We start from the raw sequence: 27,489 nt of genomic DNA, 5'->3' as shown, positions 1-27,489 counted from the left end.
AAATAACAAAATAAATTTTGATAATTCAATCAATCATGGAGTACTGAAATATAAGTCTTAAATAAGTGTAATGTGAGTACGATTGAGCAAGAAATTAGAATTAAATCGGTGCCCGTATAGGAAACGCGATAGAAGAGCATAATGGTCTTTCTAAATTAATTAAACTAATCTAATGTCCTATATAAAAAGTGACGTTTTTTTAAAGTATATTAGGCATGAGATGAATTCATTTTTTTTAAGTGTGAAACATAAAGAGAATTCTAGAGAAATTGTATAACATGTGGCTTAATAAAAAGGTGCCAAATGGCAAAACTATTTCCATACATTGCAATAATTGATGAAGACTAAATTAAATACCAAAAACTATCTTCTTCTTCTTCCTATTTTTCTAAGAAAAACCGTCCACCATGGGAGAGGAAAAAGCGTGAGGTTCTCAAATAAGTCTCACCCCGATTTTTTGTCAAACCGTCGATTTAATCGTGTAAACGTTATGAAATCAAGTAAGGTCTTTCTTCCTATACTATTTTTATAACATGAAATTCAATTCATATTGAGGTTAAAAATCTGAAAATTTCGAGCTACATAGGTGTTGATGGATACATGGATTTATGTTTGATTAATTGTTGAATACGCAGTGTATGGACGTCGTATGCCACGTTTTGATGGGTAATTTCAAAGTAAAATTGCCATGGTATGAACTTGATGTTGAGACTGAAAATATACCTTAGGGTTTATGATTTGGTGGTTAGATTTCATGATAGATGAAATAAATGATTTAAGAGTTGAGTTAACATGAATTGAAATAGAATTTGTTCAACAAGGTTTAATCCCCTGTTTTTCAGTGACCTGATCCGAATTGTTTGGCATGAGCATAATAGTGGAAACTTTGGTTTAACAATTTCTATAATAAGTATGATGAGTCTAGAGGATTCCTGAATTTTATGGAGAATTTAGGAGTTCGTTTACTATGTGTATAAATTGTTATAACAACACAGCTACGAACTGTCAAAATTTCTGGTATTTTGTCATGTTTTGGTATGTGTTATCCGAAATATTCAGGGAATTTAAGTTCGATGAAAACTTGACTGCATACTTTCTAAATTAACTATAAGGTGTTTAGTTGTTCTCTGAATTTTGTGATTTATTAAATAGTACAAATACTATTTATAAAAATTGTGTAGAAACTATTGCCAGAAACTGCTAGATTTTGGTAGTCTGTGGTAAAAGGAGAATATCTCTCGACCCATTAGGAATTTTCAAGTGAATCTTGTTGCTTTGTAAACTAGACTTCCAAGGGTATTTGAAAATACTAGGTTGCGCCTCTAAAGCCTTTTAAATGATTACATAACATTAACGAGAAAACAGTCCAATGTAGTGGATATATTAAAAGTAAATTGGCAGATCATGGAATTACTTTCATCTAGGATATTAGATGAGGATAAAGGGGAGAATTTAGCTTATAGTAATATTATTTCTCGATAAATTAATTTGTGTTATAATTCTATGAGGTAGCTACACCCAAATGTAGCAAATGAAAGGAAAAAGGATCGGCGAAAGAAGAAATGTCGAATGGAAAGGTTTGGAAATAACGTCATCCAGGTATTATGCTCAACACTTAAATGGCCTAATTCTCTTACGTGTTTTTCCGTGATTATTACGTGACTTATTGTCTACATAATTTATGATTAATTATGTGATTAAATATTCATGAAGTAAAATATAAGAATATGATGGATTGTTGATTGATTTGATAATGAAATATGTGACAAGAGTATACGTTGTGGAGATGGAAATAAATGTGATTAAATGTGATGATGTCTGATCTATCTATCTGTGATGAGGTCTGATTTGTCTGTATGTGTTGATATATTATTATCTTAGTAGATTATGAGTAATTTATGTGATAAAAGATTTATGAAGTAAAACATGAGAATATGATGAATTATTGAATGAGTTGGCATTGAGATGTGAAAAGGGAAGAATATGGTTGTAACTGTAGGTAATGTGGAAATGAGCATTAAGGAGGATATGATAAATGATATATGATGATGAGATGTATACAAATATGATTAAATGTGATGATGCTTGATCTATCTATCTATCTGTGATGAGGTATGATCTGTCTGTGTTGTTGGGAATCTGATATGGTTTTGAGAATGTCAGAATTTAATCTATAAATTCGATATGATATGGTGTGAAAATAAGTTGTTGATGTGTTATATTAGAAATAGTTGAGAATATATATTGAGATGAAAATGAGTAGATTTGATGGTGTTTACGCCTCGTGCTTAAGTGTATTCTGTGGGTACAATTGGCATGCCATAGGACAGCAGCGCTGCATCATCTGTGATCTCTCGTCTTTTGGATAACCGAAGCGAGGATCGTCTGTTATCTGATCTGTCTGATCTGCACCCTATGGGTGGTCTGTTCCCGGGATTATCTGTCTGCATCCGAAATGGGTGGTATGATCTGGTCCGCGTACCCTAGTCTGTCACTAGGCACATTAAGGGGCCATGTGTGAAATTATGTGTAATGTCGATCAAAATATTCGTGATAATATATGTGACAATATGTGCATGACAATATATGAGTTATAATATGCGATTATGTGAAACATCTGTTATAATTTGATATGATAATATCTTATACGTGAAAATGTATTATGTTACATGGTTCTGTTGAGAGTTTTGATATAAATATTGAAAATCTGAGACTTGCAGACATAATTTATGACATATGTGAAGTTTTGTATTATTATACCGTTCTGATGACATAGTTTGGAAATTTGAAGTCGTGGACGAAGATTTGACTACTGGTACGGGTATGTTGATACGTGTGATGACGTCTGTGATATGTCTGTGTTGATGTGTGGATATCATGTGGAATACTTGACATTTCATATGAATACTGATGACTGTTGATATGTTTTGGGATTAATATTGTCTCCTATTGGATTCTGGGCACGTGTTGGTTATAGGGCAGTTGTTGTCCAATTTACGTTAGAAATTAATAAGACAATAATGATATGATAGATGTAGTGATGATTGAAACAAAATAATAAGAATTTAAAGAATTTTAAGTTGTATGATTATTGATTGTTAGAGAATTGTGGCTGAAGTGTTGAGTGTGCTACAGGTTATTTGGATCGGGGATTCCTTTGAATATTTCTTTCGTTTCTTCGCCAGCACTGCATCCTCGGTGGGTCACTGGTCACTGCTTGCGGCGTTTGTGTCCATTTCTGTTAGATGTGGCATGTATAGTATTTGAATATTTGTAATAGCTTCCGTTGTGTTTGTAAATAGTGTTGGAACTTTTGCTAATAGTTTAATGAATTAAGTTTGGTTTTTAATTGACCATAATTTATGGCACCGTAATTGTGACATTTCCTATTCGACCGTTCGCCGATCGTATAGGGGGTGTTACACCCATCTTAGAGCCTATCTTCATTTTTCATGTCACGTCAGCAGATCCACCTCAAAGCCTATTCCCTGCAATAGAGTCTTTCTCAGAGCTCATCGCATTTCCACATCATCACTATTTTTATATTTTACTTTTAGTTGTTAGTCTGAAATAAAATGATATAAAATAGCAAGAAAAATAAATTAAAGACAACTCAATAAAAAATAAATTTCATTAAAAAGAAAATATCCTACATTTATAAAAAATACAGAAAAAATAAGCTAAAAATATTGATAAAAATATTAAAAATATTGTGACTAGAGAAAAGTAAAATGTAGAGTGAGATAAAATAAAATGAGATTAAATGTGAATAATTGGTGGGGAATGGAGTATATAAAGAGTATAAAAAATGAATTAAAAGAAAAAAGAATCGGCTGAGGCTTAATATCGGCTCAAGGGCGGAGGCGTTGGGGAGGGGGAATCGGCCCTCCCCCCACAATGGTGACCTAGGAGAGCCGATGAGGGGGCCGATAGATAGGCCCTTGCTATCGACCGCCATTGCCAATGCCCTAATACCCTGGCTCAACACAAAAACCACATCGTGTCACAAACTCACAAGGTGTGATCACGATTTTGGTTAGAATACTCATTCGTCTTTAAAAAAACTAAATCTTTCTTATTTAAAATGAAACATTTTCTTTTATGTGAAGTCATATTTAAATGAAACATTTCTAAATATCACTTTCTTTATTTTATTATATCATTTACTATCACATTTATCTACTTAACAGTTAACACACTAAACAATACTCCATAAATTCTCATGTAAAAAAATATAAATTTTGCTTTGAATGGAACAAAAAGAGTACTTGTAAAAATAAAATTTGTAAATAATATACTTATGAGGAATACTCAGATAGGCGCACAATAATTGTGTACACGGGTCAGACACGGTTACTGAACCAGATTGACCCGATCGGCGCAACCCGAACAAATATTCACAATATTTACTTCAATAAATAATTTGTATCTCGATATGCACTTTGATGGTTTATTTTGGGAGAAATATAATAAGCTATAGAGACAAAACATATATAATTATGAATCTCTGTAGCGTCTGCACTTTGGTGTAGACATTTATCGAGCAAGCATTGTGTGCAAAGTTTTGCTCTTGTCTAGGATCCCTCTTGTAATCAAACGACCTTGTTTGATAAAATAGGTGCATTTCAATATTATCAGTTGCGTTGCTCAGACCATCTTCAATCATATACCAAATCTCATTTTTTTATGTAGAAAATTTCTTTAATCATACTGTAAACTCAAACTTATTTTTATGTTTTTCTATGGAACAACTCCAAATTTGGAGCCACTGTAAAAATTTTGTGAGATATATACTTAAAATTTGTATAAAATTTTGAGTTTGATGTAATTAACAGAAGTAAAATTACTTTTTAATTTGACATATACTAAATAGGACTTTGAACGCCTAGAAAATCTACTAGCTGATCATCTACAAATATCATGTTACTTATTCCTAAATAGTGCAATATCATGTTACTTATTCCTAAATAGTGCAACTTAGACCCCAAGTTGGTAACTGCTCTGTTGAAAAGTAAAAATGCGGAAAATAAAATACTATTGCAGAAAGTCAAAGACCCGGAGAACTGTAAAGACTACATTGTGATATGTTTTAATTAATTCTCTCAATGGTTACACAAACTTTTATAGGCTCTAATTCTAGTTATACATAGAAAATATATTCTAATTCCATAAATATCTTATTGGTTTAATTTTCCACAATCTTTAATTGATTTCCTTCATTATTCTTGCCATAACTTCATCTCTTGCCTTCTTGTTCTCCAATTAATTGATTTCCTTATTCCAACACTCCTCTCAAGTTGAGTATCGAGTTTTTTTAACACTTAACTTACACGATATTTAGTTTGATAAATAATTTATACTCGTATTTAAGAGTTCTTCAATTTACATTGATAGTTTATGCTCGTATCATAAAGCTTCTTCAATTCATCATAGATAATTTATACTTGTATCAAAGAGTTATTGAAAGTTTAGACTCGTTTCAAGGAGTTCTTCAATTTTCTGTTGACGGTTTTAACTCGTGTTAAGGAGCAAATCTAGATAGTTTATTCATATCAAGGAGCCATCTTAGATAGTCTTAGCTCGTATCCATAAGCCATTAGACAATTTTGACTCATGTCGAGGAGCTAATTCAGACAGTTTTGACTCATATCGAGGAACTAATCTAGACAGTTTTTGCTCGTATCTAGGAGCCATCTTAAGACCATCCTCAGTCCATTCCAGCTCAAACTATGAGCTCATTATTTTCATTTCATTTTTTTCCTTTGTAATCCTAATAACCATTGGGCCCAAATTTACTTCTCTAAAAATGAAGACGTGAAACCATCAGTCTCCTTTATGTTTCTTCATGGGTCTTTTCCCGATGACATCCCATTCCCACCAACTCTTCACAGCGACTGTGTGGCGACACTATCTCACTCCCCCTCGCCGCGCAGACGTTGGCTACTCCGTCTTCGTCCTCGGCAAGTTTCTCCTTGATTCGGAGATTGAATCGTTTGGCAGTGGTTATAACGTGAGTTCACAGCCACTTCTTCTCCGAACCATTTCTGCCTAAATCTATCTTCTCTTCTCTGGCATAGGCGTTGCTCCAATCATCTCGAATAATTATCCGGCTGGGGCTAACCTCTCCCCCTCGGTCGGATAATTCTTCGGCTGCTTTGTCTTCTTACCTGAATGCCCTGCTGTTGGTCATGGCAAGCTTCTCACAGGCCATTCCGGCGGTACTTTCTCAGGCCAGATCTGATTGTTTGGTCGGATACTTCCTTCCCCCTCGGCCAAACAAACTGTGAACTCCTTTATTTACTGCTGCTGCTTTCTCTTCGGCTGTAGTCAGCCTTCTTCTCCGTGCGTGGTTGCTCAGGGTTGGCCACTGGCCTTTCATCTTCTCACCTCGATGAATTTTTTGGCTGGGATTGTTCCCTCCCCCTCAGCCAGAGAATTCGTGACTCTATTTGTTATCTTTCAATTCTCAAGTTCTATCCAACTGCTAATCTTCAAATCAATAAAATAGCCAACCTCATGTCTAAGTTTTACTCCCAATTCATGAGAAATTAAAATCCCAAATTGGAGTCTAATAACTAAACAATAAGAGCAGCGTGATCTCTTCTTACTCCTCCTTCTCTTTTTTCTCAATTCCGCCAGAACTGCGGCCTCGTGAGGTCACCGCTTCTGATTTTCCCATCGCCTTTCTCTCCTCGATTTTGCGATGATACAACACCGTCGTTAGCGTGGTTCGCTTCGGGCGTCTAGCGCCCCCGCTCTTTCACTCCGCGGGCAAACAATTCGCCGCCGCTCTTTCACTCCGAGGGCAAACAATTCACTGCCTTGGCCCAGCCTCCTCGCCGCTGGCGCCGCTGCAACGCCCTCTCGCCGTCTATGTTCCTTCCACAGCGCTGCTGTCGCTCAATCTCGCTTTTGCCTCGCCATGGTCGGGCTTCGCCGCCGATGTCTGTTCGAAATTCAACCGCGGAGAACTCAATATCGTTGTCTCCTTCCAGCCAAGCAACACCATCGTTTACAGCGCCGCCGCCAGCCATAGAGGCGGTCGCTGCCGCTGCTTGTGACTCCGTTTTCGTCGGGTCTTGCTATGCCGTCACTTTATTGGTGAAGAACTTCCTGTTGCTAATCGCAGAAGCCTCCACCTGCTTTGATCTTTCTCTGATAGGGTTTTGGTTTTTTTTTGTTATTTTTGTTTTAGAGACAGTGATCGATCCATGTGATCGAACCTGTTCTGATATCATGTTAGAAAATATAATGCAGAAAATAAAATATTATTGCAGAAAGTAAAAAATGGGAGAAATTTAAATACTATATCGTGAATGACTTGAATTAATTCTCTCGATGATTACACAACATGCTCATCCTACATTGTCTCGAACGTTTACATTTTTCATTAATAAAGACAAACATATTGAGTTTCCAACATTATTAAAGTAGACATAAAGAGGGAAGTCTTGTTTATGCAAGAAGACGCAACTTGTCAACTAGTACTACCTCCTTTTTTTTCATGTAAATTTTGATGGCAACAATTTACCAGCGCACAATGGTCCATGGTGAGGCGCGATTCGCACACTTTAATCTAAACACAAAGGCTTTTTTGATATCTCTCCATATTTCAACTATACAATGATCACGTTTTCTTAATTGTCATCTTTCTCATGCTAAAATCACAAAGACCGAAAAATTCAATTCAATAGTAAAAATTGAAATATCAGCATTGGCTGCATTAGCAATCGTGATGAATTGCTATCTGATTTGCGCTTGGATATGTCGACGACGTTGTTAACTCAACTTTGTCTCATTCAAATCATTCCACCAATTTCCATTATTGCCGATTTGGTCGAATCCGGGTAAGAGGATATATAATTATTTTTGTCATAAATTCTTGTTTTTTTCATTTTGATATATCTAGAAAACTTAGTCCTGCTCCATTTTTATTGATTATGGGTTAACGAAGAAGAAATTATAATTTTTAAAGATTTATTTATTTTTGAGAAGTATACATACTATCAATAGCTGCAGTGCAGATATCTTTATCAATCTCTGTTACTACTAATCTTCCTAATTCAATTAATCCTTCTCCCCGAATCTACAGTCACTTGTGCCCTCAATCTCCGCCTCGCCGCCATGGAAGATTCCTCCTCCTCCGCCGCCTACGATAAGCCATTAGAGCCACCCCCACCAGCCACCCCTACCTCCGCCTATCACCTCCACCCGCGGCGCGAGCCCTTCGACCACGGTCTCCTCCCAATCCCCAAATTGATCTTCACCGATGGCGTGCAGGCTCTGTCGCACCTCAAATCAGCTCTCCTCTCCTCCGATTCCGATCATCGGGTCAATTTGGACACCCTAGCTCGAGTCCTTCAGATTCCGATCGAGCAAGCGCGGCTGATAATCGAGACAATTTCGTCGGTTTTGCACGACGAGTCTGATCCGTTGCTGAAGGCCGGAGTTTCCAGGGAGATCGATGCGATTGGGGTCAATGTGTTTGATTTGCTCATTGTTTTGTACATACAGAGTTACAAGAGGTTGCTGCCGAAAGGGCACAGAGATTCCGCATCTGTCGCCGACGTCTGGCCCTCGACGTCGGCTTTCGATGGGTTTCTATCCGCCCTCTCGCCGTTACAGGTTTTTAATCGTTGCTAATATTGGAAATACTTGATGTTGTTGTTTGATAATTGGGTCGCATTGGGGATAAGGGGAGGGGAGGGGAGGGGAGGGTGGCTGTTTTCGAACTATTCAGCAGAGTATGATGCAATTGTATTTGGGACCTATCAAATTCTGACTAATTGATTATCACGTGGAGACATTTCACTTAATCTTTGATGTTTTTCTATTGTGATTTTTTTGCTAAAGTAGGATCACTTGTTGAAAAGAACTCTAACTGTAGACTTGTTTGCAAGTGCTTGCAGTTTTTGTGCATAAATTAGGATTACTATTTATGGCTGCCTTTGTTGGATGAAGTGTAATGGTTGTCATTGTGCATTGAGTTTAATAGTAACGATGGGCAGTTATTGTTATCTTCTGCAGTTGGTGCGCAGCAATAGTCGTAGGTTTATACCATCTCAAGCAGATGAAGAGGCCCATCAGCTGTCCTATTTGCAGAAGCACATTGGCAATATTCTTTCTCTATTGGCAGATTCCACAGAAGGGGAAGGCGATGATTCTCTGGTATGTGAATTTTGTTGTCTTGTTCTTCCCTTATTTCTGTAGAATCGAGGTGAATACATCCATGTAAGAAACAGGTCGCTACTCTATTTTTGGTTGTGTTCTTTGGTTTCTTTGGTTTCATAAGCTTTGAAATTAAAATCCAATTATCCAACTTCTCCTTTCTGTTGAAGTGAGTAATCTTTAATTCTTACTGCTAGGTCTTGTCCATGGATAAATTTGAGCATCTTGGATTTCTGGTGTACTTTGGGGAGAAGGGTATTGCTAAAATACCTTTGAGCCAAATTACTCCTTTTTTCGCAAATTCAGATCCTGACATGCCAGCTGCTCCTGTTCCTGCATCGCAAGTTCTTGACTGGCTTCTCCAAAGTATATCCTCTACCCAGGAGCATATTGCTGATAGAGTTTCCCCAAAGGAAAATGGTCCCAGTAGTTCTGATCAGGATGTTCAAATGGCTGATGTTGGCACTACCATGAAACCGTCAAGCAGTCCAAGAGGTCCAAGTTTCATTGAGGGGGTCTCCAAATCGTCATGTGTCAAACAAGCATCTGATCATAAGGGTACATCTGTAAAGGTGAATATTTTTACACTTTCAAGTCATTTACCATCCACAATCTTTCTTACTTACTGTTGTGATGCATTAGCACAATCAATCTGGTCTTAAGCTCTTAGGTACATAACTACAGATCATGGAAAAATGCATATGCACTGATTAATTCATATTGCAGCCTGCAAACTAATTCACTGACGACGGACATATTGTTTTTAGTAAAAGGTGCAGCGTTGTTTTAGCTTAATTGTGCTTATCCCTGTTAAATGGACAGTTGGATTTAGTTCTGTCCTTAGTTAGCATGCGACGGAATATGAAGTGTTACTTCTATTTATTATTGTTTTTTTCTACATGTTATACATACCACTTGATCTCCCATATGAAAGAGGTGAAGAATTTTTTTCAAATTAGTCTGACTCTGACATTCATGTTGAGCCAAAGATTTATTATGAAGACTGAAGAGTGACAATTATTTTGTATATTTAACTTAGCATGTGAAATCATGGTTGTATTAACTATGGTCTATGGTACAACATATTTTCTCTCTCTCATGTGTCAGTTATCCTATGCTTTATATCTGAATGACGTGCAAATTAATTCAAGAGGTTGCCTCCTTGTTGCTTGCTTTGTTTGTCCAGGTTGTCAATTGTCATGAATCAGTTATTTATATTTTGGCGCCACTCAAATATGCAACAGTTTATGGATGCTCTGATGCAACTATTGTTATTGGAGCTGTTGGCAAGGTATTCATTTATATGTATATTGATATAATATATGGCTTGAAATAATGATACTACTAAAGGCTATATTGTCCATTTAATCATATTAAATGGTCTCTAAACTATGTTAGATGTGCTACGAGCCTAGGTTTAAATCATGGCCAATTATAGATGTGGATTATGATTACTGAGTTCCTGATCAGTACGTAATGTGATTTCTCTAGTACGATGCAGTACATGTCAGTGTAAAAACAGTGATTCTCTTACAGGCCATTAGGGTTGAACACTGTGAACGTGTTCATCTTATTACTGCAGCAAGGCGTATCTGCATAGCAAACTGTCGTGAATGTGTATTCTTCTTGGGGGTCAATCAGCAACCCCTCATTGTTGGTGACAATCATAAATTGCAGGTTAGTTTCATTTTAACTTGGTCTAACCCTGAGATCATTATACTAAAATCCTACTGTCCATGCTTCAAATATTGGTTGGTCATTAACTACACTAAACTATGCATATACAAATATGTGGATTGAAACAAGTTTGGGTTTCTTCTTTACCTAAAAAGGAGTTATTGGAATAATATTTCTGTCAAATAGAAAACTGAAAGCCTTGGCTACAAGAATCCTCTTATTTATGTTTGATTTTAATTTTAATATTGAATAGGTGGCTCCATATAATACATTCTACTCACAACTGGGGGAGCACCTGAATCAAGTTGGCATAGATCCTAACATCAACAGGTGGGATGAATCCATTGCACTTGGAGCGGTTGATCCACATGATTCATTATCACATCCTGCTGGTGTGTCGGATGCACAAGCTGAATCTGCTACACGCGTGGACCCTGATCAATTAACCGACCTTGTGGTATGTGCCATATTTGACCAAGGATTGTTGAAGGGTCCATTATTCTAGTCCACATTATTTGGTCAGAGTGTAGAATGCTATCTATGAGTGTTTTTACCATTTGGTTTTGTAGTTCTTACAGGACCTGTTGGTCTGTAATCCTTTTCGTTTTATGTAAATTTCTGTTACATACTAATATCTTCTTGTCATCCTCAGATTCCAAATTGGTTGGAAGGTGAACAATCTGGTTCCACAAAAGATAACCCTTTCCCTTTACCTGATACATACCTTGCATCCAAGCAGAAAAAAGTATGCTTAAACATTATGTTATTTGGGCATTTGATGGTGTTGGCTAGTTTTGCTTTCGATTCAATATCTCATGTTATGTTGATCATATATTTTCTTGAACAGGCCAAAAGCTTGGAGGAAGTTAAGCAAATATTGAAGGAATCTCAACTTGAAGAGAACAGGAAACGGGAGCTGTCAAGTGCTCTCCATTCATGTTTCAAGGACTGGCTATATGGTAATGTCTGGTTTAATGCTGAATGTTTGCATGGAGATATATCTTTTCCTTCAATAGTTTATCCAACAATTATTCTCTTCGTGATGGCAATAGTTGTCCTTCATAATGTTCCTCTTTCCGACTACAGTTTGGTTTATTCGTTTGTTCCTAGATGACCATGTAGAACATGGATGCATTCTGATTCTCAATTTTCTATGAATTACAGCGTCAGGCAATATCCGCCAGCTCTACTGCTTACACGGTGAATAATAACCAAGGCAGAACAACCATGGCTATGACTGATTCTGAATAGTTCAAGCACTTCTTGATGTTTCTTTCCAATGCCAGTGGCTGCTGGGGACTTGGATCTGTCGGGGTTGCTACTTCGAAGCTTTGAGCTCCGTGTGGATGCAATAGAACACAAAATTAAGGTCATCTTCTTGTACTGTATTTTGTTACTGGATTATATGCTGTGTAACTGTAGAATAATGCTTGTTAGATCCAAATTTTAGGTACGTGAATGATAATAATGAGAGTTGCTTCTCATTAAGACCTATTGTAGGCTGCTGTATTCAACTGTATGTTATATCCTGACTAAAGTCCAAAATTCATCTCGTAAATTTGCCCAATTTTTCTTTATCTCAAGTGTATTAGTATTAGCTTCTGATTCTACACAATATATTTTGGTCCAAATTTAACGATTCCACGGCTAACTTACAAAGCCAAAATTAGTAATTGATGACTCAGATTTTTTTATTTAATAGTACAAAACCTAATGTTGAACAAAAATAGAATTGAGAAAAACTTAAACGTAACCAAATCTAAACATAAAATTTAGTTTAACTAAGATTGCATCATCAAGTAGCTTAGTCTAAAGGCACACAACACAACCACAAAAACAAAAACAAAAACAAAACAAAAAAAACACAGAAACAAGGCTCAAAGTGACCAGTTCATGTGGTGGCTGGAAGAATCATAGCCACCGGATGGCTCAAGTTCGTGGCGTCGCCCGTCACCTGGCCCAGCCAACCTTAGGTCCATGCTGTAAGGATTGTTGGTCGGGTGAGAATGAGAATTCTGCCCTAACCCCATATCAGGGGGCATCTCGTGGAGAGAGTGATCACCTTTGAAATCCCATGAAGGATATCGACCGATTGACCCACCTGGGTCGGCCCCGGCTGCACCGTTTCCGGCAATAAAGCTGTTGACCCCAAGATCCAAGGTTTGGCTTCTCGAGCTCCATGGCTCGTTTGACAGAAGAGAGAGAGCACTGGTTGAGTCGGGGATCCCACTGAAACAGTCCTCGGCAGCTGCGTAACTCATCCTTGTTGTGGAGCCTTGCAGAAGATTGGGTGGAGGAGAAGCTGCTTGTGAGCTCATCTGCCAGGGAAACTGGAAGTTTCCCCTGCTCGTTGTTTGATTTGATGATTCGGGCCATGGATCTCTCCCACCGAATGCTGAGTAGGCTGTCATGTCCGCCTCTAGACCTCCGGCTAACACTGACGGAGAGAGGCTTGCATAGCGCGATGACAGTAAAGGGCCGAGGGGCGGCTTCCTCCTGCGCTCGTTGTGTCCAGCAAGGCGCCTCCGGCAACTCCTTTTCCCTTGGTCAAATTCGGGCAGTTGATGGAACCTTTCAAGTTTTTCAAACATTGAAATTTCATGCTCAGTCCATGACAGAGATAAGCATAAGGTAGAACTACAGAAGCTGTAGACGATAGCTAAGTCGACAAGGTAAAGAAGCGCTAAATGTGACCGTGGTTCAGATCCATGCCAGCATCGACATCAAGTCAAAAAAACCTTGACAAGAGGTTACCAAGACACAAACAGTTTAACATCACATAATTAAAACCTGATATGAATACATGTTTTTGGATTGGCAACGCGTTCTAGAATGTTCTTTACGAGCTCAAAACTAGGAGTATAAAATCAAGAATGCAGATGCAAGCAAAATGCTACCAAGGCATGTTGTTATTCAAGAACCATCAGCAAAGTTCAGAGAATTAAGCTATACTCTTAGATGTCCCTATTTCTAACTCTTTGAAGTAAGGTTGTACGAATAGGGTTAGGATGCCCCGACCAACGCAGAGACACGAACCACAAGCCACCCACTTATATACCTCATCTACACCATCTTTCCTTCCTCCACCTATTTCAAATGTAGAATCTCAGAAAACTCAAATAGAACACGAATACAAGCATGAACAAAAACACTTCTCCTCTAGTGTATAGGGTGTTTTTATAACTAACACTACCAACAAATCCTACCCATAAGAGTAAAAAATTACTCCTTTATAGCTAACAACACTATGCTTGGTGTAAATAGGCAACCAAAAACAGCATTCCAAAACAAATCATTTCCATTTCAAGATAACATTTTTATAATCTCCCATCAATCCATAGAATAAAAACTCAGTCCCACAAATATCATAGCCAATAATGTCCAGACAAAGAAAAATGGAATGGACTATGGAGCACCACATCACAACAAACTTAAATTTGAGTTTTCCAAAAGCAAATGAATACACAATGCACATCACAATCACATCCAAATTCCTTCAGAAAAAGAAACAATTATTAGCACGGACCACAAAATCTTATCTCAGATAAAGCAAGATTATGCATTTACATGTGTCTCACTCACAACAGATAATTAAAAAGAAAAACTTGAATGTTGAAAAAGACAAAACAACTAAATTAAAAAAAAAAAGAAAAGAAAAAGATTATACCTGCTGCACTGCTGGCAAAACCTTTGCTCAAGGCCAGCAACAATCACCCTTGGAGATTTTGAGTGCACACCACAAACTTTATGCCTGCAATAATAAGCCTTAGAATCACTCAGATCTACCAAACACCCCTCCACTTGGCACCTAGGTGGCTGCCCACCGTGCACTACCGCAGTCCTCCCCTTCTTGGCCGGGGAACGCGGCGGCGGCGCCTCCTCCTCCTCCCCCACACCCCCAATTCTTGAGCCCACATTTTCAAGGTAGATTTTCTTGCCAAATTTCAAGCCATTGATGGAGTCAGCCCCACCACCACCTGATGAAGAAGAGGAGGAAGAGCCCTTTTCCATTTTCTTGAAGGCTACACCTCTCTCATCACATCTGCTGAGCTGAAAATTCAATCACACATGCACCAAAATGAATAAATATTGGATTTTTATTTGTGGGAAAACAGTGGAGGGGCAATTGGAAAGGGGGTCAGGGAAACAATAGTTTTCTTGGAAATATGCAAAGTAGTAATCAATGGGAATGTGTGTGTGGTGTAATGTTGAGGGAGACCTGACAAATGGGCCATGGTGCCAGCTTGGGGAGTGTGAAACAGAGAAGAAGTGTCTCTCTCTCTCTCTCAGCTTCTGCCAAAAATAATTGAGTAAAGGAGGAGACAGTTTTCCTGCAGTTTCAGATTGCTTTTTGGGCTTCTCTTTAGCTACTTTTTCGGTCAATAACTCAACTGTCGCTTTTCTTGTAGCCTTTTCTCTGATCCTCCTTCTCTAAGGCCAATATTAGCGATGGGACGCCCTAATGCGCAGTAGTCGCGCCATGTCGTTAGTTTTATCCTCATGCCCCCACCTGCAATGTGGTACGCCCTATACATTTTCATTTTATTTAAATATTTAAATAATTATAAAAATTGGGAAAAAACTTTATTTCATTTGTAGAAATTAATACATTACAATACGAATTAAAAAAATACGCAAACTCAGTGTCGGCGGTTACGCGCCCACACTTCTTCAATCATGTCATTCATGACCTGAACATGGTCATATTGGTTGCGCATTGAGGCCTGTCTAGCTAGAACCTCATTGAAGCCCGGCGGTAATCCTCTAGCGGGGGCTCGGTCGCCGTGCTGGACGAGTTAGATGCACCGTTGATGCGAAGCATATTTCTTATACTTTTCCCCCCTAAACTACACACTTTCCATGTACTTGTAACTCATCAAAGTGTATTTGTAGGGAAGTTTAGGAGAGTTGGAAGCTGGAAGTTCGCAGGTGAAATGGGCAAAGCATGCAGAGATAAGGAATTCGCCCGGTCGGGCGATTCTGAGCTTCAAAAACGCCCGGTCGGGCGTTACGCATGAGGATTCCAGAAAGTTCGCCCGGTCGGGCGATTATTGACGACACAAAACGCCCGGTCGGGCGTTTCCCCACGATACCTCCAGTAGCACTTCGCCCGGTCGGGCGTTTCTACCCTTTGAATTCGCCCGGTCGGGCGTTTCAGTCGCGCAACTGCATTTCAGCAGTTTTCTCGGCAGTTTTGCTGGGAAATAAAAAGAAAAAGGAAACGGATGGTGAGGGGGAGGCGAGACAGAGAAAAAGACAGAGGGAGAGAAAGGAGGAGAGGAAGAAGAGAAGGAAGGCATTCCGACCGTTATTCCAACCATCAATTCCCGAATCCCGACTCCACTCGAAGAGAGCCACACACCTATGGTTTTGTTTCTACATTCTACTATGTGTATAGGCTAGACTCTCTTGTTGCTCCAAGTTGTAATCTAGGCTTGTGCATTTGTTACCTTGAATCGTATGTTCGATACCAACAATGTGTTTGATAATTAAAATGCTACGTTTTTGGCTAATGATGTAGTGTTGTTAAATCTTAACTATCGTCTCTTTAACATAGCTTAGGATTGATCGTTTGTTGGTATGCTATCGATTTAGAACTGTTCAGGGGATAAATTGATAGTGGATTAGGTAAGTAATTATAGTAGACGACATTTGTTCCCGCGCGTCTGCAGGAATTAAATGTCGTTGAAAGCTGGTTCATGGAACAAGTGTTCAGCTGACTGTGAACTATACGTCGTAGACATGTTCAGTGCACGCGATTAGGTTGATAATTCTAATCCCGTCATATGGTTCGTTGTAATGGTGTGTAACAACGCAAGCTTAGAGAGCAACTTGGAGTGACTTGTCTTCACGTGTTAAAAACCTCACTTTAGTAGCTTAAGTTAGTTAACCTTCTCAGAATCAAAACAAAATCTTTACATGCTTTGTGTAGTCCTATTAAGTGTAAGCAATCTCGCCTCCCTGTGGATCGACACTTGAAATACTACTACGATACTGTATTCTTGCAGTAGTGTAGTATTATTAGAGTTTAAATAAGTGAACTTGATAATCTTTATACATTGTTTGAGAACTCTAAAATATCGCATCAAGTTTTGGCGCCGTTGCCGGGGAGGCAATAGCTTGTTTATGCTTAATTGTTTTAGTTTTCATTTCGTTTTGTTTGATTTTTCTTTTTGAGTTTTTTAGGTACATTGTTCGTGTTCTACGGTGTGATAGCCATCTACCACGTCCGGACTTGAAGACGAAGGAGTGTATTATTTTAGGTAATATTTTTCTTAACTCTTAGTTTAGGTAGCTTAGTTGTTCACTTAAGCACACACTTTCCATAAGACTTACCCCGAAGTTGTCGAGAGGTCTCGCTTTCGGTAATAGGAAATATATTGTGTTGTGTTTGGTGTATTTTCTGTTGCGCAGGATAAAAAATAAAAAATAAAAAGTGAATGCACACGCGATCACAGGGTACACCACCGTTTGGACTACTCTGTTATCAAAGAAGAAGTAAGGTTAGAGGGTCAGAGTTTGAGATCTTCCCGGACTATTCGAGTCCATTCAGAAGTAACCGACTCTTTGGTGAAGAAAGGGATCAGGATTCAGACGGTGAATCAATGGCAGATAACAATGAGATTCCACCACCCGTGGTGAGGTTTGGCGACACTCTGAGATCGGGAATTGAGTACCCAGGGGAGTGTGCCTACGCAAATGACAACGTCAACATTCCACCTCACTACATCAGTTTGGTGAATGGAGGAAATCTTTTTCATGGATGGGATGATGAAGATCCGGTGAGCCATTTGAATGCCTTCTACGAGCTGACAAATTCTCATAGACCTCCAAATGTGGAGCATCATCGGATTAAGAGGGCCTTATTTCCATTCTCATTGAGGGAGAAGGCAAGAGCGTGGTATGATTCTATTCCGGGATACAACATAGCCACATTCCAAGAGTTGAAGATGTTGTTCCTCTTGGAATATAACTCTCCGATGAAGATTGAGAAGTTGAGAGAGGAGATCACTACCTTCCGACAGAAATATGATGAGTCTTTCGCGGAAGCGTGGAAGAGGTTCACTGAATTGCTAAGGAAATGCCCAAGTCATGGACTAGCTCCGGGGCATGACCTTTTAAAATTCTACAAAGGTCTCAACAATGAGGGCACGGGACTAGTCACTGCAGGCTCAAACGGGAACTTGGATGATTTGACGCATGATGAGGTGAGGGCTTTGTTTCAAAGGCTGGCCAACAATCAACGGAATTGGCACAATCCAAGGCGAGGAGCTGATAGAGCAGGAGATACATTTGGTGCTACAAAGGATGCGGAAAGAGTGACCGCAATTGAGGCTCAACTGGCGGACATTAGCACTCAAATGTCGTCGATGACAAAGGCAGTTAAATCCCTTCAACTGACTCCTCAACCCCAAGCTGTGACGGTGATGAGATGTGGGTTGTGCCAAGGCGGGCATCATACTGATCAGTGCCCAAGTCTTCAAGGACCACCTGTGGAAGATGTGAACTATATTGGCAACAATCGCCAAGGGTTCAATCAAGGCAACCAATACAACAATCAGCAAAATTGGAGGCCTCAACAAACGGGATGGAATCAGGCTGGTCCTAGCAACAACTCGGGAAATCAATGGAGGAACAACACTCAACCGCCGGGTTATGAGAAGAAGCCAACCGTCGAGGATCAGTTGGGGCAGATTCTCTCTTTCATGACTAAGAGTCAAAAGGAGAACGAAAATTTCAAGGAAAGGACGGTGGAAAAGTTTGGGCAGATGGAGGCGACAATGAGGAATCTTGAGACGCAGATAGGGCAGCTTGCCACGGCATCACACACGAGGATTCCTAACACCATCCCGAGCAATACCGTACCTAATCCGAGAGGCAATGAACAGTGTAAGGCAGTGGTCTTGAGAAGTGGTCGTGAGTTGGATTCGACACCATCAATGGACGGCCAAGGTACTTCCGGCATCTCACACGCAGGGGCGGATGAGATGTTAGGCTTGCATTCCTTGCACGCAGGGGCGGACGAGGCATGTAAGGGAAGTCCCGCGTTGGTGCAGGGTGCCCAACATGGTCAAGAACAGGCTGCATCCGGCAGCAAGGAAAATGGTGTAGAATCCGAGTTAAGCGAGAAGTTTTTGGCAGAGAAGAAGGGAAAGCAGAAAGTAGAGATGGGATCAAAGGGACAACTGATGACAAGTCCGGCATTAGACCCGAAAAGCAAGTTCAACTTCCCTGATCACATTCCTCCTCCACCATATCCACCGAAGAGGAAGAAGAGAGCTCCAAAGGAGAAAAGCTTCGAGTGGATGATGAACGTGATTCGAAAAGTGAATGTGGATGTATCGTTGGTGGACCTCTTCACTAATTTCCTCAAGTTCTCCAAGTTCTTCAAGGACATGATGGCAAACAAGGAGAAACTTCAAGACGAGGGAATAGTGGCATTGAGCATGAATTGCTCACAACTGATTTCGGGAATGATGCCCATGAAGAAGAGGGATCCGGGAAGTTGTGTGATTCCTTGTGAGATAGGCAACACAATTTTCACCAAATGTCTATTGGATCAAGGATCGGGGATCTCACTGATGGCGTTGAAAACAGCACGTGCCATTGGACTGGAGAACAGAATGGAGCCCATCGACATTGCTCTACAATTGGCTGATCACTCCATTGTGAAGCCCACAGGAATAGTAGAGGATGTCTTGGTCAAGGTAGATAAGTTCGTCATCCCCGTTGATTTCATAGTATTGGATATGCCTGAGGACAAAGAGGTGCCAATTCTGTTTGGCAGACCGTTTCTTGCCACAGGGGACGTGTTGCTAGGAGCAAAGGACAACTCAGTCACGTTTAGAATTAATGGTGAGCAAGTGACCATTAATGTGGAGAAAGCGATGAGGCATCCTAGTGATGCAAAAGCGTGCTTTAGAGTTGATGTCCTCGACAAGTGTATCTTTGACAAGATGCGTTGCTCGGCAAGTATAGAAGGAAGCGTTTATGATAAGGGGAGCTTGGAAAGAGACTTTGGTTCGACAATTAAAGTTGATTTTGATTTTGATGAAAGTGAGGATGCTCAAATTGATCAACCAAGTCTCGAGAATGAATGTGTGGTGGATACTTTCGTGGCGGATGTGCAGCCTTCAATTGAAGTACCACCAAAGCTAGAATTGAAGCCACTCCCGACAAATCTGAAATACACATTCCTTGGTGAGGATGAATCTTTACCGGTTGTGATATCGGCGATGTTGAATGATGAAGAAGAATTGAAGTTAATAGAGCTATTGAAGTCGCATAAGCAAGCTCTAGGATGGTCCATAGCCGATATCAAAGGGATTAGCCCCGCAATATGCATGCATAAAATCTTGATGGAAGATGGAGCTAAGCCGGTAAGGGAGAGACAAAGAAGGTTGAACCCACTCATGCAAGAAGTGGTGGAAAAAGAGGTGAAGAAATTGCTGAAATTTGGGATGATTTATCCCATTTCCGATAGTGAGTGGGTCAGCCCGGTGCAATGTGTACCGAAGAAGGGAGGAATAACCGTGACCGTTAATGAGCAAAATGAAGTGTTAGCAACTCGATTAGTAAACTCTTGGAGAGTTTGTATGGACTATAGAAGGTTGAACAAGGCGACAAGAAAAGATCATTTTCCGTTGCCATTTCTAGATCAGTTGCTTGATAGGATTGCGGGTTATTCCCATTACTGTTTCCTAGATGGATACTCGGGGTACAATCAGATTGCAATTGCCCCGGAAGATCAAGAAAAGACGACATTCACATGTCCTATTGGTACGTATGCCTTCCGCCGGATGCCTTTTGGGTTGTGCAATGCACCGGCTACATTTCAACGTTGCATGATGGCAATTTTTTCCGATATGAATGAAGACATCATGGAGATCTTCATGGATGATTTCTCCGTCTTTGGATCCTCATTTGACTTTTGCTTAGAAAACTTGAGACGGGTCCTACAAAGATGTGAGGAGTCAAATCTCGTGCTAAATTGGGAAAAGTGTCAATTTATGGTCAAGGAGGGTATAGTGTTGGGACACAAGGTGTCGGAGTTGGGGTTAGAGATGGATAAGGCTAAGATTGATGTGATCTCGAAGTTACCTCCCCCAACAAATGTGAAGGGCATCCGTAGTTTCCTTGGACATGCGGGATTCTACCGACGGTTTATAAAAGATTTTTCAAAGATTGCAAAGCCACTTTGCAACTTGCTTGAAAAGGATGCCAAGTTCGTCTTTGATGGGAAATGCCTTGAGGCATTTGAATTGTTGAAGAAAAAGCTAGTCGAAGCTCCTATTATTATCACACCCGATTGGTCAAAGCCGTTTGAGTTGATGTGTGATGCTTCGGATTATGCTGTGGGGGCCGTTCTAGGCCAAAGGAGAGACAAGGTCCTACACGCCGTCTACTATGCTAGCAAAGTACTCAATGAAGCTCAACTGAATTACACCACGACAGAGAAGGAAATGTTAGCAGTTGTGTATGCTTTCGAGAAGTTTCGTGCTTACTTACTTGGCACGAAAGTGGTAGTGTTCACGGACCATTCAGCTATCAAATATTTGATGAATAAGAAAGATGCAAAGCCTCGGTTGGTGAGGTGGATCCTCTTACTACAAGAGTTTGATGTGGAGATTAAAGACAAAAAGGGGACCGAGAACTTGGTAGCTGATCATCTCTCTAGACTAGAGGGATTGGAAGAGACGGAGGATGAAAGAAAGAAAAGGATAAATGAGAAATTTCCCTACGAGCAAGTGTTGCAAGTGGAGGCTCGGGAAACATATGTGCCGTGGTTTGCCAATTTGGCGAACTACCTTGTCACGGGCATTATACCAGAAGGGTTGTCTTCTAACCAAAAGAAGAAATTTTTGAGTGACACCCGCACGTATGTTTGGGAAGATCCGTTTCTCTTCCGCATTTGTAGTGATGGAGTTATTCGAAGGTGCGTTGGAGAGCATGAGCACCTTCAGATTTTGTCTGCATGCCATGATTCGTTGTATGGCGGCCACTTTGGAGCACGACGAACGGCTTTTAAAGTGCTTCAGTCCGGATTCTTTTGGCCATCGATCTTCAAGGATGCAAAAGCCTATGTAGAGAGATGTGACAGTTGCCAAAGAACCGGCAATATCTCGTGGAGAAATGAAATGCCGATGAATAATATTCACGAGGTAGAACTTTTCGATGTTTGGGGAATAGACTTCATGGGACCGTTTCCCAAGTCTAATGGGCAGCAATACATTCTCGTTGCTGTTGACTATGTTTCTAAGTGGATAGAGGCAGTGGCCTCGGCGACCAATGATGCTAAAGTGGTGCTGAAGTTTATCAAGAGTCACATCTTTAACCGCTTTGGGACACCACGAGCCATTATCAGTGATGGAGGAACTCATTTTTGCAATAAGTTATTTGAGAACCTCCTAGGTAAGTATGGTGTTCAAGTTGAAGTATCCAATCGTGAGATAAAGCGGGTGCTTCAGAAAGTTGTAAGGCCGTCTCGGAAGGATTGGGCTCAAAAGTTAGATGATGCTTTGTGGGCATATCGAACGGCGTATAAGACTCCGATTGGAACTTCACCATACAAGTTGGTCTTTGGAAAGGCTTGCCATTTGCCGGTAGAGCTTGAGCATAAAGCTTTTTGGGCTTTGCAAAAGCTTAATTTGGATTATGATGTTGCAGCCGAGAAAAGGGTGTGTGATATGAATGAAATGGACGAGTTTAGGCTTCATGCATACGAGAGTGTTGATCTCTACAAAGAGCGTGCTAAGAGGGTACATGATGCAGCCATTAAGCCTCGTCAATTTCATGAGGGACAACGGGTCCTTTTGTACAACTCTCGGCTTAAACTGTTTCCGGGCAAGCTCAAGTCAAGATGGTGGGGGCCTTATGTGGTGCACAAGGTATACCCCTATGGTGCTGTGGATGTTCAGGATGAGAAGAATGGGAGCATTTGGAAGGTGAATGGCCAACGCTTTAAGGCTTATATTGGAATTGAAGGTGGCATGGAGACAGAAGAGGTGGTCACACTAGAGAATCCGAAAGTGTAGACCAAGGATGAAGAAGGTCGAGCCAACGACTATAAACAAAGGCGCTGATTGGGAGGCAACCCAAGTTTTTTTTTTTTGTTTTTTTTTTTTTTGATTTCATATGTTGGAGGTTTTGTTTGCTCAATTCTTTCCTCTAACGTTTTTTTGAATTGAGTGTTTCTTTTTGTAGTTTTTGTTCTTTTTGTAGGAGCAACTGGGAGTTAGGATTGGAGCTTAGGAGGAAGCACACCTGCAAAGGATTTTTACACCCACCCTCCCACCCGAATGCACTATGGACGTCATGCCAAGTTTGGGGGAGTTTCCTTTCCCTTTACTTTATTTGTCTTCTTTGCATGCATTGAGGACAATGATGCATTCAAGTTTGGGGGGGTTATGAATGATTTGTGACGTATGTTTTTGGGTGTTTTGCGTGATAAAGATGTTTTGAATCTATGTAGTTGACGGGTGCATGCTTTATCTTCGGCTTTCTGGTTAGGAAATCTTACTTAATTTTACTTGAACTTTGAAGCCTAGGATGAATGGAATGGGTGCATGAATCTATTTGAAAAGCATGTCGTGATTACATCCGATTTCTTGAGTTGAGGAGAGTATGAAAATCGCACGACTTGTGGAAATTATTTTGGATTGATTTGCTTTATCGAGTGAAGTGCTTGCGTTCGTTTGTGTTAACGATTTGGGAGGATAAGGCACTAGGATGAACTCTATGGCCAAATGATCACATGCCTAGTCCATCACTTGATCCCCTAGAAGCCACCTTGAGCTTACTTCCTTATTCTTTGTGTAAACACTTAGCCAAACACTTAGCCACTGAAAAAAGCCTAATTTTAGCCTCATCAATTGACCTTGCTACTATTTGGGTGCTAAATACAAGTTGAGCTTGGTGTTTTGAGTTGTGAGTGTGGGGGTGGTGGACTGTAAAGAGTAGACTTCTCTAGACTTCATGTAACGTGAAAAGAATGAAGTTCTTAGAAAAAAAAAAAAGACGACCTCCAAATTCACAAAAGTCGAGGTCTTTACAAAAACAGAAAAAAAAAGAATAAGTTGATGAAATAAAGATAGAGCTTCTATGTTTGTTTGTGTAATCTCGTCTGGAATAGATCTCAAGTTTGGGGGAGTGTGGGTTTGGTTGTAATTTTTCGTTGGTTAATCTTTGGAAGGAAGTTGTAGGAGGGAAGATTTTGGCACTCAAATGTGTAGCCTTTGAGCTCACTATCCATATTGATCCTACCTCGTCCCTAGCCCCATTACAACCTTGAAACAAGACCTTTGACCTTATCGTTGATGCTTGTGGATGTTGTGTAAATAACTTGGTAGAGTTAAAGAAGTTCGGTTTGAAATCCGTGTGTCTATGTGATTAGTAGTGCTTGATGAGTCGATGATGATGGTTTGAGTTGTTTGATCGCATGCTTGGACTTATTTTGAAGTGCACCTTAACTTGACGTTCTAGGAGGATGAGTGATTGTTCTTGAGAGTGGGAAATCTCGATTGGAAATGTTGGGGGTTTGGATTTTGTCACTCACGTCCCTACATGTTTCTTGTTGATGAAAATCTTTTTGCGGGTTAGCTTTGGTTGAGTTTATGTGTTAAAAATGTACCTTGCTCGGGGCGAGCAAGAGCTTAAGTTTGGGGGTATTTGATGCGAAGCATATTTCTTATACTTTTCCCCCCTAAACTACACACTTTCCATGTACTTGTAACTCATCAAAGTGTATTTGTAGGGAAGTTTAGGAGAGTTGGAAGCTGGAAGTTCGCAGGTGAAATGGGCAAAGCATGCAGAGATAAGGAATTCGCCCGGTCGGGCGATTCTGAGCTTCAAAAACGCCCGGTCGGGCGTTACGCATGAGGATTCCAGAAAGTTCGCCCGGTCGGGCGATTATTGACGACACAAAACGCCCGGTCGGGCGTTTCCCCACGATACCTCCAGTAGCACTTCGCCCGGTCGGGCGTTTCTACCCTTTGAATTCGCCCGGTCGGGCGTTTCAGTCGCGCAACTGCATTTCAGCAGTTTTCTCGGCAGTTTTGCTGGGAAATAAAAAGAAAAAGGAAACGGATGGTGAGGGGGAGGCGAGACAGAGAAAAAGACAGAGGGAGAGAAAGGAGGAGAGGAAGAAGAGAAGGAAGGCATTCCGACCGTTATTCCAACCATCAATTCCCGAATCCCGACTCCACTCAAAGAGAGCCACACACCTATGGTTTTGTTTCTACATTCTACTATGTGTATAGGCTAGACTCTCTTGTTGCTCCAAGTTGTAATCTAGGCTTGTGCATTTGTTTTAACACCTTGAATCGTATGTTCGATACCAACAATGTGTTTGATAATTAAAATGCTACGTTTTTGGCTAATGATGTAGTGTTGTTAAATCTTAACTATCGTCTCTTTAACATAGCTTAGGATTGATCGTTTGTTGGTATGCTATCGATTTAGAACTGTTCAGGGGATAAATTGATAGTGGATTAGGTAAGTAATTATAGTAGACGACGTTTGTTCCCGCGCGTCTGCAGGAATTAAATGTCGTTGAAAGCTGGTTCATGGAACAAGTGTTCAGCTGACTGTGAACTATACGTCGTAGACTGACTCAACTTATTTTTACACAAGTGATACCCGCAAGTGTACGGGGCTAGTGTAGCAATTAGTAAGTAAGAGTATCGTATCCCACAGAGACAATTTCGTATCAACTTAACTACCACGAACAAAGATTAACTACTATCTAGACAATCAAGAAGCGTTTGGTTTGTTCTAACAACTAATAAAAGCATATAATAAGCAAATAATAACTAAGAACACGGAGACACGGTGAGAAAAGATAATATGGAGAAAATTGCAGAACTCAAGGATCCGATGCACAATTCTAAGCTCTTATCCAATCGATTTGCCTTACCTTTTGGTGTCTCTAGAGTTACTAAGCCGACCACAATTATAGATTAAACCCCCTCCCGAGGTGAAAAACCTGTAGATTAGGTGCTAGGATCGAAGTCCCCTTCTAATCCTAAACTCCTAACTCCCAAAAGCTCGATTAGGTCAATGACCTCACTCAAAACCTCAACTCTCCCGAGTTATATTGTATTAAGGTGTGAATTATTCTTATTTCCGGATTAATTATTTCATCTCCCGATTAATCTAATTAATCCTACACAATCAAGTGGTGATCAAGCAATTGAAAGGAATAAACTCAAGAACAATCAAATAACTACAAGAGCAAGGCAAGAACAAAATCAATCGGATAAAAACTATGAAATTAGTGCATCATCACCAAGAATTCTACAAGAAAAGTTTAGCTACTCATGTTCATAAAGGAAGCCATGTTCAACACAAAGTAATCCAACAAAAACATGAAATAAAGATACTAAGTACTCCTGTGAGATCGATCTATGGAGTGAAGCTTCAATCTTCCGATGTGGACTCTTCAATCTTCAATTCTCTCTCTCAAAGGTGTTCTTGAGGGTATGTGTGTGTGTAGGGGCGGTAGGTGTGGAATAGAATGAACCCTAGGCTTCTTCTCCTCTTATTTCCCTTCAAAAATCGCGTTTTCAGCTTTCAGACGCGTCAGACAATCCGACCCGGCCGGGTTGTATTTTTGAACTGGAAATTCAACCCGGCCGGGTCACCATTTTAGGACAGTTGCTGGATTCTGGCTCAACCCGGCCGGGTTGTATTTTTGCACTGTAAATTAACCCGGCCGGGTTACCTGTGCGCGGCTTTCGTAGATCGGCCATATCTCTCTCATCCGAACTCCGATTAGGGCGTTTGAGATACCAACGCGAAGCTCTTTCGAAGACGAAGAGAATGATATGCAGTGGGTGTTGATTGGACTTCAAAATCTCTAGAAGAATTGTCTCAAACCAAGGCTGCTGCATATCCACCTATTTTACACCTTTTTCTACACATTCTTAACAAAAAGGTCAACATACCAACATAATAGAGAAGTAGATATAAACACGCCTAATAATAGACGAAATATGATCACATTCATACAAAACCACCCTCTAAAATCATGTAAAATCCAAGTATGTCAACTCCCCCAAACTTACATAATTGCTAGTCCTCGAGCAATGAAGAAAAAGAATTAAAAGAAGACTTGGATTTAAAGGGGTTTTAGACATCATCATCGTCTCAAAGAATATGGAATAAATGAGCATATCACAATACAAATTCCATCAAGTTAAGCTGTCGAATGTACCTTTCCTACTAACTCGTATATCACCTTGGATTCGTACTTCACTCGGGATGTATATATGTGTGTATATTCACCTCACTAAAAAGTGTATAACGTATCAAGTAGTCACTCAAATCAAGCACAAATGCATGGTTTACCATAAGCTTGCTCAATGTCTGACCTCTCCTCTACCTCGTGTGACAATAAATCAAGAGTCCGAAAGGTCTTTTATTTAGGTTATAATGTAGGCTCTTTGGTAAGGTGAGGAAATATTTGGCTAAAGTGACTGAAATTCCCAAAACGTAAAATCCCAAGAAATCACAACAATCAACTTTTAACTTCAACCATTCTCAAAACACTTCTAGATAATAACTAGACTTTGTCTAATTTCTTCCCAACTTCCAAAGACCTCAAATTATTCTCTATATACAATTTTTTTTTTCTTTCTTCTTTTT

The 27,489-nt window shown here is 40.1% G+C and overlaps 3 protein-coding genes, 1 long non-coding RNA gene and 1 other non-coding gene across 9 annotated transcripts; 3 read left to right on the top strand and 2 right to left on the bottom strand.

Annotated features, from left to right (window-relative positions):
* Nucleotides 1–356: 356 nt before the first annotated feature.
* LOC121750149 lies at nt 357–3,349 on the top strand. 2 transcript variants are annotated; one of them, XR_006039822.1, is made up of 3 exons: nt 357–500; nt 1,513–1,599; nt 3,136–3,349. It is a non-coding gene; the product is annotated as an uncharacterized LOC121750149 (long non-coding RNA). The 2 variants fall into 2 exon arrangements; XR_006039821.1 differs by having other exon boundaries at nt 1,513–3,349.
* Nucleotides 3,350–7,660: 4,311 nt separating this feature from the next.
* On the top strand, nt 7,661–12,422 carry LOC121753130 (TBCC domain-containing protein 1-like). 2 transcript variants are annotated; one of them, XM_042148316.1, is made up of 10 exons: nt 7,661–7,847; nt 8,093–8,625; nt 9,028–9,168; nt 9,366–9,740; nt 10,355–10,459; nt 10,705–10,845; nt 11,099–11,302; nt 11,498–11,590; nt 11,693–11,804; nt 12,010–12,422. In XM_042148316.1, exons 2-10 carry the CDS (start codon nt 8,125–8,127, stop codon nt 12,051–12,053), a joined length of 1,716 nt encoding a protein of 571 aa, XP_042004250.1. In that variant the 5' UTR covers nt 7,661–7,847; nt 8,093–8,124; the 3' UTR covers nt 12,054–12,422. The 2 variants fall into 2 exon arrangements, with proteins under 2 accessions (XP_042004250.1, XP_042004249.1); XM_042148315.1 differs by lacking the exon at nt 7,661–7,847 and having other exon boundaries at nt 7,995–8,625.
* A 155-nt stretch (nt 12,423–12,577) lies between these two features.
* On the bottom strand, nt 12,578–15,205 carry LOC121753131 (squamosa promoter-binding-like protein 17). Of its 2 annotated transcripts, XM_042148318.1 has the most exons (3): nt 15,065–15,205; nt 14,513–14,895; nt 12,578–13,416 (listed from the first exon to the last, which is right to left on the bottom strand). In XM_042148318.1, exons 2-3 carry the CDS (start codon nt 14,854–14,856, stop codon nt 12,723–12,725), a joined length of 1,038 nt encoding a protein of 345 aa, XP_042004252.1. In that variant the 5' UTR covers nt 14,857–14,895; nt 15,065–15,205; the 3' UTR covers nt 12,578–12,722. The 2 variants fall into 2 exon arrangements, with proteins under 2 accessions (XP_042004252.1, XP_042004251.1); XM_042148317.1 differs by having other exon boundaries at nt 14,513–15,115.
* A 21-nt stretch (nt 15,206–15,226) lies between these two features.
* LOC121753129 lies at nt 15,227–22,931 on the top strand. Of its 2 annotated transcripts, none has more exons than XR_006040352.1 (2): nt 15,227–15,365; nt 15,739–16,382. XR_006040352.1 is itself a non-coding variant. In XM_042148314.1 (2 exons), exon 2 carries the CDS (start codon nt 17,286–17,288, stop codon nt 22,878–22,880), a length of 5,595 nt encoding a protein of 1,864 aa, XP_042004248.1. In that variant the 5' UTR covers nt 15,232–15,365; nt 17,032–17,285; the 3' UTR covers nt 22,881–22,931. The 2 variants fall into 2 exon arrangements, 1 of the variants encoding a protein (XP_042004248.1); XM_042148314.1 differs by lacking the exon at nt 15,739–16,382 and adding an exon at nt 17,032–22,931 and having other exon boundaries at nt 15,232–15,365.
* LOC121753465 lies at nt 17,838–17,944 on the bottom strand. The gene has a single exon (XR_006040439.1). It is a non-coding gene; the product is annotated as a small nucleolar RNA R71 (small nucleolar RNA).
* Nucleotides 22,932–27,489: the final 4,558 nt, after the last annotated feature.

Source organism: Salvia splendens, chromosome 10, assembly GCF_004379255.2.
Source record: "Salvia splendens isolate huo1 chromosome 10, SspV2, whole genome shotgun sequence".
Classification (NCBI taxonomy): Eukaryota; Viridiplantae; Streptophyta; class Magnoliopsida; order Lamiales; family Lamiaceae; genus Salvia; species Salvia splendens.
The sequence above is the reverse complement of the archived record's forward strand: the minus strand, read 5'-3'. Positions and strand labels throughout refer to the sequence as shown.